The sequence below is a fragment of the Oratosquilla oratoria genome, chromosome 22, assembly GCF_046742065.1.
Source record: "Oratosquilla oratoria isolate Oo_2021 chromosome 22, ASM4674206v1, whole genome shotgun sequence".
NCBI classification, from domain to species: Eukaryota; Metazoa; Arthropoda; class Malacostraca; order Stomatopoda; family Squillidae; genus Oratosquilla; species Oratosquilla oratoria.
Genome location: NC_134798.1, coordinates 47,999,608 through 48,013,404, shown reverse-complemented (window position 1 = coordinate 48,013,404; position 13,797 = coordinate 47,999,608). Strand labels below are relative to the sequence as shown.

At 41.6% G+C, this 13,797-nt stretch overlaps 1 protein-coding gene across 4 annotated transcripts; it reads left to right on the top strand.

Annotated features, from left to right (window-relative positions):
* The first annotated feature begins 4,960 nt into the window (after window positions 1-4,960).
* Window positions 4,961-13,797, top strand: LOC143037539 (uncharacterized). 4 transcript variants are annotated; one of them, XM_076205926.1, is made up of 2 exons: window positions 4,961-5,045; window positions 11,085-13,797. In XM_076205926.1, exon 2 carries the CDS (start codon window positions 11,339-11,341, stop codon window positions 12,752-12,754), a length of 1,416 nt encoding a protein of 471 aa, XP_076062041.1. In that variant the 5' UTR covers window positions 4,961-5,045; window positions 11,085-11,338; the 3' UTR covers window positions 12,755-13,797. The 4 variants fall into 4 exon arrangements, with proteins under 4 accessions (XP_076062041.1, XP_076062044.1, XP_076062042.1 ...); XM_076205929.1 differs by lacking the exon at window positions 4,961-5,045 and adding an exon at window positions 5,293-5,336; XM_076205927.1 differs by lacking the exon at window positions 4,961-5,045 and adding an exon at window positions 5,341-5,388.

Genomic DNA, 13,797 nt, shown 5'->3' with positions numbered 1-13,797 from the left:
TTTTAATCCGTATCCATAACATGAAACTAGTATATTCACCTAATCGTAGTATATAGGAATGGAACAACACTCATTGGGTCCTATCTCCTACTTTCCAATTTATAATACCTAGCCTCAAATCCAACTACAGTATCAAGTTAGTATATATCCTTGCTTTAAAGTTATCATATTTAGATTTGAATTATGTATTAATCCAACTTGGGCTATATCACTAAGATATTGCAAGTATTCATGCATCTATATGTAAGACTATATTTCTTTGCATCCTTTAAACATGTACATGCATACATATACCAAAGGCTTTTTCCCCCTTACAAGGGAGGTAGCCAATAAGAAAAGGCATAAAAACCATTCCCACCCATTCCATCCCTAATACACTCCACTCCCCTCCACCCTCTACCCTCCACCCTCCCTCTTATCTTGGCACCTCCTGGATGATGGGTCATCCCTGTATCTTGTCCACTGCCCTGGGTCAGAGGCAGTGTTGCAATACACAGCACATACACAGCAAGGCCGCTTCATAAATTCGATGAATATAATAATAAATATTGATAAAATGGCCTTGTGATGAGAAAACAATTTTGTGCAATTGAAGCCACAAGTGTGCGAGACTTCCCTGATTTGTGCATTTGCCCAATCTGCCGCCATGAGATTTTATTCAGAGGAGAAGGGAGAGACCCTCCCTGGACTCAGGGAAGCACAGGGTGGAGGGAAAGTCTTCCCTGGGGGGAGAGACCCACTTGGACTTAGGGAAGCACAGGGGGAGGGGGAATGTTCCTGGGGTGGAGAGACCCTTCCTGGACTCAGGAAAGCACAGGGGGAGGGAGAGTGTTCCTGGTGTGGAGAGACCCTTCCTGGACTCAGGAAAGCACAGGGGGAGGGAGAGTGTTCCTGGTGTGGAGAGACCCTCCCTGGACTCAGGAAAGCACAGGGGAAAGGGAGAGTGTTCCTGGGGGAGAGACCCCCCTCTGGACTCAGGAAAGCACAGGGGAGGGGGAGTGTTCCTAGGGGAGAGACCCTCCCAGGACTCAGGAAAGCACAGGGGGAGGGGGAGTGTTCCAGGGGTGGAGAGACCCTCCCAGGACTCGGGAAAGCACAGGGGGAAGGGAGAGTGTTCCTGGGGTGGAGAGACCCTTCCTGGACTCAGGAAAGCACAGGGGGAAGGGAGAGTGTTCCTGAGGGGGAAAGACCTCCCTGGACTCAGGAAAGCACAGGGGGAATAGGAGAGTGTTCCTGGGGTGGAGAGTCCCCCACCTGGACTCAGGAAAGCACAGGGTGATGGGAGAGTGTTCCTGGGGTGGAGAGTCCCCCACCTGGACTCAGGGAAGCACAAGGGGAGGGGGAGTGTTCCTAGGGGAGAGACCCCCCTCTGGACTCAGAAAAGCACAGGGGGAAGGGGAGTGTTCCTCTCATCTGAATAAAATCGACCAGAGGTAACCAGAATAAAATCCTTAAAGCCATTGATTCCACCATGGTTTTCTGGATCAACCAAGTGCTTCAACTGTAGATATTACACCACTACATTTACACAACTAGGTAAATACATACGAACTATCCAACTTTAAGGAACGCAGACCATATTCTAAGTCTCCCCCCCTTTACCAGGAAGATAGCCAAAGTCAACAGTCATATAACCACTCCCATCCATCACCCTTTCATCCTAGCTCTTCATGGATGATGGGTCATCCCTGTATCCCACACACTATCCTGGGTCAGAAGCAATGCTGCAAGATGCAGGACATCTACAGCAAGGGTGCTTCACTTAATCAGTCACCCTCCCTCTCATCCCCTCAAGCAGAAAAATAAGACATGGAGAATTCCCTTCAGGTTGGGTCAAAACATCTTTCACACATTACCACTCCATAATCCCCAATCCTCTCCTTCCTTGCATCATAGTATCATCTATATATAACCATTCTCCACTGGTTAACGTCATACAGCCCCCCCCTATCGGGAGGCTAGGAGGTGCCCCTCACAAATGTTTCTAAGTACAGGTGGAAATTCTCTGCAATTGCACAGAAAAAATAACACCTCACCTGTACAAGTTCACATCTTTGGTATGATGGCCTCCAAGAATATAAGTGCTGGTCATCACTGATGAAAAAATCTTGTTATTATTCATGAAGTTCATCTTTCATCAATGGGCTGAATAAACCTGAAATTTAAACATATTGCTGGGATTGTTCATGTGTACATGAGATGTGGTGGCATACATACATATACCAAAGGCTTTTTCCCCCCTTACACAGGGGCTAGCCAAAAAGAAAAAGGCATAGAAACCACTCCCACCCATTCCATCCCCTACATACTCCACTCCCCTCCACCCTCCTCCCTCCCTCTCATCTTGGCACCTCCTGGATGACGGGTCATCCCTGCATCCTGTCCACTGCCCTGGGTCAGAAGCAGTGTTGCAAAATACAGCACATCCACAGCAAGACCACTTCATTAATTTAGCGACCCCCCTCTCCATCCCCTCATGAAGAAAAGGAGAAGACTGGGAGAAATCCCTTCAGGCTGTGTCAAATTATTTCTCATGCATCCTCACCTCCCATCCCCCACCCACTTCTCATACATCACAGCGTCCTCCATACACAACCCTTCTCCATTCACCCCTATCTTCTGTCCTCTCCCGTCCTTCCTCAACAGACATTCCTCTCTTTTGTAATGCCCCTTTTACCCCATCCATTCATCTCATCCTAGGATGCCCCCTCACTCACTCCTCATGAATCTTTTGACACAAGCAACATGCTTAAGAAACATCTTCTATGTAATCCACTTCTTGAAAAGGGTGGCTTCCACAGGGATTTTCTGACACTTTCCTTAACCCAACCTGAAATTCATCAAGCTGTTTTAGTACTTCCTTAAATTACATATTACCAAGAACTTTCAACAAATGATTATCAGAAAAGATTAAGCCATTGATTCCACCATGGTCTTCTGGATCAAAAATAAATCATCAGCAATGAACAATAAACAAAGTCATTAAACTGCAAATATTACCTTGTAACCTTCACACACACAATTTGAACTGTGACCCACAGAGTTCCTGCAACTCTGAAGCTTGCTTTTGACCCTGTGATTCAGAAAACTTGTATGATACCTCCAGCAGAACTACTGATATAAACTTTCACTAATATTTGTTCAGAAAAGATTAAGCCATTGATTCCACCACGATTTTCTGGATCAGAAGAAATCATCAGACACGAACAAATGATAAGGTACTTTGCAAAACTTACCTTGAAAACTTCGAAGATCAGCTGTGGCCTACATATGAGGGGTGACTGAGGTATTCGTTAGTGACAGAGATTGGGAAAATGTGCAAAAGAAGGAAGTTGAAGATAAATGTGGGTAAAAGCAAGATGTACAAGGGGAGAAAGTGGCAGCAGACTGGAAGTGAGTATTACAGGAGAGACTGAAGGAAGGATAGTTTTAGATACTTGGGTGCGAATGTGGTGGGAAATAGAGGAGTGGAGGTAGAATGTAGATTGAGACAAGCACTCTACACTTCCCACATGTAGAGAGCGCGTTCCAGTTTAGCCCCAGGTGAAGGCATGAGCCTTTCCTGCTTTTCCCCAGGGGTTTGAGTCAGTAGAGTCGATCCAGTGGCGGTGCGAGGGGGGGGGGGGGCAGGCGGGCGGGTGTTGTATTATCTTTCTCCTTCCAAGTACAACTCTGAAAGCAGAGACGTGACTGGGAATTGTGTGTAAATGTCAGAAGTGTAAACCCGCTCGCCAGCGTCAGCGAAGAGGCCAGCGCGTGGGTGCGGGCCGGTCGGATAGAGGCTCCCCAATTCCTCTGTCGACCAGCCGGCGATCAGTTAAGGGTTGTGAGTAAGAGTTGGGTTGGGCCCCCGCTAAGCCAGCGAGCAAGTGTGCAAGTGTCTCTTTTCTTCCAAGCACTACTCTGAAAACAGAGAATTACGTGACTTGGGAAATGTGTGTATTTGTCTTTGGTGTAAACCCGCGCGGCTCTATATTTACAATTATTCCTCGTTACAGACAAAAAGGAGAGAACATCGGTCCGATAATGCCGAGTGTCCACACAAAGCCTATATTAGCTAATATCAACAATTACATTATGAAAAAAGAGAAGTAATACTACTGTACTTTTAATCAAGCACACCATGAAATCTGACAGCGTAAAATACCTGTACACTGTAAATATACACTATAATACAGTAAATTCAACATCTATATTTTAAATTTACCATGGATGGCGGAGAAGTATTGGTATGCCATGATTGTATAGTGGGACTTACCGACTGAGTCGGCTGCAACAGGTTTTGTCCGTTGCTTCCGATATCCGCTAAATGAAGGTCCATTAAAACTAGAAATGAGTGTAAATATATAAATGTGTGTGCACTCGAGTGTAATATGGTTCCATTTAACGGAAACATTGTTCATGACACCACCTGGCTGGTTTACATAGTACTGGAGGAAGTATCTTCGTCTTAAAGTAAAATAAATTGACGCAGCCCAAAGGGATTTCTCCCCGTCTTCTTATGTGCATGAGGGGACGGAGAGGGAGGGGGTCGCCGATTTAATGAAGCTGCCTTGCTGTGGATGTGCTGTGTCTTGAGACACTGCTTCTGACCCAGGGCAGTGGGAAAAATGCAGGGATGACCCGATATCCAGGAGGTGCCAAGATAACAGGGAGAGGAATGGAGTATGTTAGGGATGGAATGGGTGGGAGTGTTTTATGACTTTTTTTGGCTACCTTCCTTGTAAGGGGGAAAAAGCCTTTTGTATATGTATGTGACATAGTAAGCATGGCAAGTAAGTGTATATATTACATTGAACAGCTGCAGGAAATTCAAGAAAAAATTATATTCTTCATTCACACATTGCTGTTTACAGAGAATATGAAAATGAACGAAATTCAGGATTTCTTCATCAATTTTTATTTTATCGATTTCTTCTCAAACAATATACCTTAGCCCCGTCCCTCTCTAACGCAGTTACCATTCTCAGGCGCCCTACTCAATACTTCTCCCTATCGGTGTTTGCTTTCCAGCCATGATACCCTCCACATCTTGATATGTACAGGTATTTGGATTTTCCAGAGTTTTACTCTCCTCATCCAATTTACCTAATCAGCTCATCTCATACCTCTTGTCTTCAACAGTGTTATTTAGTTATTTATTGGGGGTGGGGGTTGCAGGACTCGCACCCGCCCTAACCTCAACAGACAGGCAGTCCGGAGTTACCGGAGTATTAAATATAAACAGAGGACCTCGATGGAAATAAGTTTCATTGGCTTTATTGTGCCCTAAACCTACACCTCCGCCTTTCAGTTCTGTTTATTTACATATGACGTCATAGGTAGCACTGTATCAGGTGAGTTAGCTTTCTCGTGGCTGATTCACAAAACCACGTACTACTTGTATTCGTGAGTGGCTTAGTTCATGTGTGGTGTGTTCACATTTAGAATTTGCTACACTTCAATGCTCGGCTCACAGTGAAAGTAGCAATCTGAGGCTGAGCACAGGTAAACGTGTGGTAAAGATGTTTGCCAGTTGTGGCATGTAGCCTTGTGAAATTCCCGCGTTTTCGTGGAATTTGCGTATAAACGCTTTCTCGCTGTCTGGTACTGTCTGTGGAATCCATCCCCTTTTTAAGGCACATTCGGAAAAGGCAGAAGGAAAGTATATTATCCCTGAACAGTATGCACCAGATTGCACTATTTGAAGCTAAAAAAAAAAAAAAAGCAAAAGCTCTCCCACTCAACCTCTGTAACTTTACTCTTTTTGCACTCTACTCACATGCCTGCAGTCTCATAGCTGCAATTCTTACCAATATCAGTTTGTGCTTATCATTCTCAGTATTTTCAACCCCATATATTGGTACCAGTAATTAATACTAATGTTGGTATTTTTTATAGAAATTGAGATGGGTGACCTAACTCAAGTTAGATTAGGTCTCACATACTTAGTTTACTTACTTAGTTTACTTAGTGAAGTTCCGAGGTCGATCCTCACAGCCGTAGTGGACTACTGCTGCTGCCAGTCCTGTTGTCCCTCCTCGTGGGGGCCAGTTGGTCTGGTATTGAGTTTGGAGAAAACCTACTGATGGCGGTGTAGCCTGGCACTGGAGGCTCGTCTGGCATCTTCTACAGAAACCTGTCCAGTGCATGTTTGAAGCTGACCACTGAGCATTTGGTATTCTCTCTCACCTCTTTTGGGAGGGCGTTAAAGATTTTTGGACCCTCATGGCCTAGGCTGGTTGCCAGTAGGGTCTTAATCCTTTCCAGGGCTCTTGGTGGGAGAGTTTGTTTCTCATACTTACGCCCATGCTTTAAACTGTGGTATGGCATGGGGTCCGGAACAAGTCACTCTTGGATTATCCATGTGTAAATGGCCCTATATATGTATCAGTCAATCAATCAGCCATCCTGAGTCCACTGCTGAACAAAGGCCTATTTCATAGCATTCCATGATTCACACAATTGAGCCATTCTCTACCATGTTACTCAAACAAACTTATCTATCTCGTCTCTGCCTTCTGTCTGGTCTCCCTCTTCCATGGGCATGCTTCCCATCTCACAGCATCCACTCATTAACACACTTGCTCCATCACTCATCAGTAATTTGCATTAACTTACCTGTCCATTTCCACTTCCTCTCTTTTAATGGCTCCACACTATCTTTCACTCCAGTCTGATCTCTTTCAGTTTCTCAATGTTATTCCTATCATTGATCTCTATTCTCCTCTGTGCATTCCTTAGCTTTGTCTCCATCAATTTAGTCAGTTTCCAGGTCTCACATCCATAGATCATTGCTGGCAGAATGCATTGATTGTAAAATTTGCATTTCAAACATAAAGGTAAAGAGCCTCTCATGATTTTATAATATTTACCAAACACTTTTCAGCCAGTTGTAATATGCCTTTTTATTTCATTATCATGATCTTTGGTCACTTTTGCCATCTGGCCTAAATAATTATGGTAAATGTTTAGAAGTGCACACCTATGCAATATAGTAATAGAAAATTAATGATTAATTTTGCAAATTATAATACAACCAAGTATGCAATTTTCTTGGTGGTAATCGATGACAAAAAAGTTGCTAAAACCAATTTATCCCTGAATAAAGTCATGGTGGTTGAATAATATGCCATGTTTGTTTTGATAGATGCCGAGGTCAAAGAAATGAAAGGATGGTAAATTTGTCTATTCATACCTAACCTAACTTACGTAATCAAACCTACCTAACCTAACTAACCTACGTAACCTAACCTATATTTAGTAATTCGGTACCTCAAGTTCTAAAGATCATCTGGGTCATTGTCACGGATGCTGACAGGCTGATTATTATTGTACCTCGGGCAGTTAACAGACAATGGGGCAGAACCCCGTATTTTCTCAAGAAGTCCAAGGAAACCCTATTGTCTTTGTAACAGCACTTATTAAAGTTACCTGGAGTTGGAAAACACCCAGTCCACAACGTGAAAGCCATCGCTCAATTGACAATGACTGAACTGGACAGATGACAACATGGCATCTGGACTGTATCCTAATGGCTTCATTCATTAATAGATTTGCTTGTAGCAAGGTTTTTTGTTATTTATTTCTGCCGAGAAAATTGCATTTTACATTCATGTATTATAGTTAATGAAATTAATATATAATTTTCTAATGCTACATCGCGTAGGTGTGCACAACTAAAATAATACTATAATTATGCTTTTTCAACTTCTTCAAGACTATCACCCTCAATTATAGTCTCTTTACTTTGAATTTTCTTGTTGATTTTTTTTTTCTTTTACCTACTTTGAAATCATCCTTGTTCAGATCACTCAGCATATCTTGCAAGATTTCTGCTCTTTCTGAAATAAGAATGATGTCATCCACAATTCTTAGGTGGTTAAGATATTTACCATTAATCTTCAGACCTCTCTCTTCCCAATTCAACCTTCTGAACATCTCTGCCAAGCATGCTGTAAATAAGTAGGCTGAAATTGTGCCACCTTTCCATACTCCTTTCTTGAGTTTTATCTTTTCTTTATCATTATATAGTTGAATTACAGTGGTATCACTTGCATAAATCTTTTCTAGAACCCTTACAATCTGTTTGTTTGCACCCTGCTTGCGTAGCGAGTTAGTATTGCCATTTGCTCTACTGAGTCAAAGGCCTTCTCATAATCTACAAAAGCTAAACAAAGAGGTATATTGTATTCTGTTGTTTTCTCGATTAGTTGGTTAATTGCTTGCAAATGGTCTAGAGTTGAATATCCACTTGTAAAGCCTGCGTATTCTCTCAGTTGGTTTCCATCTAAAACTTGACTTAGTCTATTTGTAAGGATCTTGTAGAATATTTTATATACATTTGATAGCAAGCTAATCAGTAGCTACTAAGGTCTTTCTGTTTTTATATATAAAGCAAAATCACCTTTGCATTGCACCAGGATTCAGGAACATTTTCTTGACATAGGCACTGGGTGTACATCTAAACTAATTATGAACTTCTTTTCCTGGGTCTTTCAAAAAATCTACTGATATACCATCTCCCCCAGCTGCTTTTCCTTGTTTCATATTTTTAGAGCAAATACTACTTTGTAATTTCTGGTACACTAGTAATGTCTACAGATGAATTTACTGACTCAACTACAGTCTTCAATGAGTAAAGGTCTTTGTAAACTCCTACTCTTTTTACCATTCTGTCTCTACATTTAATGATCTCTCCATTTCTCTCTTTCAAAGATATCATTTGCTGTCTTCCTAAAGCTTGTCTGCGCATGATCATTTTAATACTTTTGCCTTTCCAAATAGTTTCCTCTATTTCATATATGTTTCTCTTTCTTTTCTTTGATCTCTGCCTTTTGTTGATAAACTTATTCAGTTCTGCTCTGTATTTTGTCTCCTGTTTTATATTGGCAGAGCCCTTCTTTTAATTAGGTCATTTGTAGCTTTGGAGTACATATTTGTATTCTCTAATACTTTTTGTACTTCCTACTTTCTCTGCTGATTCCCTAATGATATTCATTAAATTCAAATTCATATCTTCAACAGTGTCTTTAATTCTAAGAGCTTTGAATCTATTTTTAATTTTTAAATGAAATTCCTTCTTGTTATCTTTAACCTTTGCAAGGTTTATTATCTTTTTTACAACTAATTTATTTCTCATGGCTCTGAGATTGAATTTAGCTATGCAACCTACCATCTATGGTCACTACCTATGTTTATGACCATAACATTGCTAATGCTCATTTGTAGACAGAATGAAGGCAGCCTATCAAACACTTATCTATTGTTTACTTCATCACATGCTAGACATGCAATTACTATAGTTACAATATTAAAAATTAGCGAGCATGTTTCTTTGGCTACTATATTCTCAGGTTACAGGGGTTTTATACGTTATTGGCTGGAATACTCAAAATACATACAATGAAAGCCCTGTCACAAAAGGAATCATTGCTTCACTAAATATTAGGAAGTAGTATACATTGTATAGGAAGGTTCCACATACATCATTCACCATAATATAACCTTAAATAGTCTTATATCATTCTGATTTATTAGTAAGATTACCACAGAGCACATATTTGTCTCACAAATTCAATTTTAACTTCTTTGAGACTTATCACTTGGTAACTACAACTCGATAAGCTAATCTCACCAGCTTGATTCGGTGATGGTTGATTGGGGGGCAGGGGGTGAGTCTAATTGTCCCAACCTCATGTAGGTATAGGTGGTGACAGGTTTGGTTAGGTTGGTAGGGTAATGTACTTTTCTTTCAAGGTTGTCAGAAATCATTATTTTATAGCTTTATCCATAGGCTTTTGGCACTATATCTACAAAAATGAATTTGTGTGAATGTCCTGAAAAATAAAAGATGAGAGTAGCAATAGAATTCAATATCATATTCACATGAATTGCACTGTGAGGCATTAATATCTAACATCCTTGATGGGAGGATGAGTGGTGGACTTGTGCAGAAATTTTACCATGGTTACCATGGAAAATAAGGGAGGTGACTAAGATTGAAGTCACTTGTGATCTCTGTCTTGCTCTATGGCTGTGAAACATGAACATTGAGTGCTTAAATGCTGACTTGAGGGGCGTCTCAATGTCTTTGGCACTAAGTGACTTAGGAGAATGAATGGGTATTGCTGGAATGACTTTGTATCAAACCAGAGACTGTACTGTGAGACTTGGTTTAGGTCAGTTACCAGCATAATTCGTGAATGTCAACTCGAGCTATATGGGCATGTGGCATGTTCCCCTGATGTTGATCCTACTCACAGGGTTGTCTCCACAAGAGACAATCCTCGATGAAGGAGACAAGTGGGATGCCCGCAGAATTCATGGCTAGGGCAAGTTGATCTAATCTGTTGAGTGTTGTTTGGAGTGGGAAAGGTGGTTTTGGAGCTTGTGCCAAGTGAGAGATCAGGAACTAGTGCTGGTGTGTGAGTGAAATATTGCACTCCCTGATGTGTGCCCCCAATTGATGATGGATGATGATGGCAAGAAAAAAATATGGATTACCTCTACAATTTCTTAGATAAATTTGATTTAATTTTTATAAAAAATTATAGGTACACCACTAACTAGTGTATCTTAAGTGATGTGGCTTGCATCAGTTTTTGAGTCAGATGAGCGAGATAAAGTAAATAAACCTTCCTAGAGTTGGTCATGATTAGATTCATGTATTGTGAGCCCAAACATGGAATGTTATGGAATTACTGTATAGTAAAATATGATTGTTGTTGCCAGCAGGGCCATACACCCTTCCAAATCTCATGACTAGATAAAAAATCTAGAGCATAATTTGAGTCATTTTGGTTGTGGTGGCATAAGTATGCATGTAGTCATTAGATGATTTTCAGTGCATTTCTAATGAAAAAGTAGAATGCAGTATATTATAATACCATGTCTATTAGTGTTTCTGCCTATTTTATGTTAGGTGATGGCATGTACAAGGGGCCCATTTAGGTACAAAGGGAGGTGATGGCACGTACAGATGGTCTGTTTTCGTACAAATGACTTGAGTATGAAAATGGTTTATGTACAAAATATCCACAATTTTATTATTACACAATCTCAGAGTTAGATGTCAGTCTTATAATTACATTTTCTTGTTCCAGGATGAGGGAAGCAATCAAAATTTCTCTGGAAGAACCATCTGGAGATTCCATATATTTGTCATACAACGAAGAGGATCCAGTGTGACATATGCGGCCCAACTATCTCGCGAGTCATATTAAGTATTGTGTGATGACCAGTACTGGAGAGAAGCCTTTCAAACAGGACCTGTGCAATGCAGCTTTCTCAAGTAAGGATGATCTCAAATGTCATGTGGTGACTTATATGGCAGAGAAGCCATTCCAGTGTGACTTCTATGATGCAGCCTTATCAGGAGGATCTTACACATCATGTGCTGACTGACACTGGAGAGAAACCTATCCAGTGTGACCTGTGTGATGCAGCTTTCTCTCAAAAGGGTTTTCTCAACTGTCATATGATGACCCATGCTGGAGAGGAATGTTTTCAATGTGGTCAGTGCGATAAAGCTGTCTCACAAAAGAGTATACTCAAATATCATATGATGACCCATGCTGGAGAGGAATGTTTTCAATGTGGTCAGTGCGATAAAGCTGTCTCACAAAAGAGTATACTCAAATATCATATGATGAACCACACTGAAGAGAAGCCTTTACAGTGTGTCCTGTGTGATGCAGCTTTCTCATACCAGAGTGATCTCAAACGTCACATGATGACTCACACAGGAGAGAAACCATTCCAATGTGACCTGTGTGATGCAGCTTTCTCACAAAAGGTTAGTCTCACACGTCACGTGTTGACTCACACTAAAGAGAAGCCTTTTCGGTGTGACCTGTGTGATGCAGCTTTCTCACAAAAGTGTAAACTAAAAAATCACAAGATGACCCACACTGGAAAGAAACCTTTTCAGTGTGGTTTGTGTTATAAAGCCTTCTCACAAAAGTATGGCCTCAAATATCACATGATGACCCACACAGGAGAGAAGCCTTTCCAGTGTGACCACTGCAATGCAGCTTTCTCACAAAAGTGTGGCCTCAAAGCTCATGAAATAACCCACACAGGAGAGAAGCCATTCCAGTGTGACCTGTGTGATGCAACTTTCTTATACAAGATTTCTCTCAACCATCACATGATGAATCACACTGGAGAGAAGCCTTTCCAGTGTGACCTGTGTGATGCATCTTTTTCACAAAAGGGTAATCTCAGGTATCATGTGATGACCCATACAGGAGAAAAACCTTTCCAGTGTGACATGTGCAATGCAGCTTTTTCACAAAAGAGTAAACTAAGATATCATGTGATGACCCACACAGGAGAGAAGCCATTCCAGTGTGTTCTGTGTGATGCAGCTTTCTCATACAGTAGTGACCTCAAACGTCACATGATGATCCACACAGGAGAGAAGCCTTTCCAATGTGACCTGTGTGATGCAGCTTTCTCACGAAGGAGTCACCTTAGATGTCATGTGATGACCCACACAGGAGAGAAGCCTTTCCGGTGTGACCTGTGTAATGCAGCTTTCTCACAAAAGAGTAACCTTAAAAATCACTTGAAAACACACACAAGAGAGAAGCCATTCCAGTGTGACCTGTGTGATGCAGCTTTTTCACAAAAGCATAACCTCAAAATTCACTTGAAAACCCACACAGGAGAGAAGCCATTCCAGTGTGACTTGTGTGATGCAGCTTTCTCACACAAGAAGTCTCTCAATCATCATGTGATGACTCACAGGAGAGAAGACAGTCTAGTGTGACCCATATGATTTTGTTTTCTCACAAAAGAGTCATCTTACATGGCATATAATGACCAATACTCATGAGAGGCCTTTCCAGTGTGATCTGGGTGATGCAGCCTTGTCGGTAAAGTGTGGTCTCGAACATTACATGGCTCACACTTGAGAGAAGCCTTTCCAGTGTGGCCTATGCAATGCAGCTTTCTCACAAAAGTAGTCCTTGCAACCATCGTGTGATGAACCACACTAGAGAGAAGCCATTCCTGTGTGGCCTCTGTGATGCAGCCTTCTCACAAAAGTCACATCAAAGATCATGTGAAGACCCACACAGGTGTGAAGCCTTTCCAGTGTGACCTGTGTGATAAATCTTTCTAGCCAAAAGTGTGATCTCACACATGAGAGAATCATTTCTAATATGACCTGTGTAATGCAGCATTCTCAAGAAAGAATGGTTTCAAATGTCATGTGATGACCCTCACAGGAGAAAAGCCTCTTCAGTGTGACCTGTTTGCCGCAGGCCACACCATCAGATTTTAGCTTGGAATAATGCATTCTGGCAGCTGATAGGCTACAATCCCTCAATGTTCTGAAGGGCTATGATAACCCTGAGAAAGGATCATGCCAGCACAAACACAGTGCTGCTGCTACACAGCCGTGGGGATCCCTCAAGAAAAAGGACAGAGAGAATGCAAGAGGAACAACTTGCATTATACACAATCATGCATGCAAACAACACAACATACACTCTATAAAGGATTTGTGGGAAAACCCAGTTTCGGCAGTAGCATTCCTTGGGGAGACGGGACTGCTCGGACAGACAGTCTAGGGAACGACAACAACAACTTGGGAATCTACCAGGACCATTAAGAAGAACACTGGGACCTCGAGTTCTTTCAGGTCGCAGGCCACACTGTCAGATTTTAAAAATAAAGGTCAACTGTCTGTCAGTGTCAGGGATGAAAGAACTACCTTTTTGCCTCAACACAGACTGCCCATGAGAAGCAGCATGAAAATGTGTAATTTTATTGAGTATATGTTTATTTGAAATAAACATGTGATTTTGA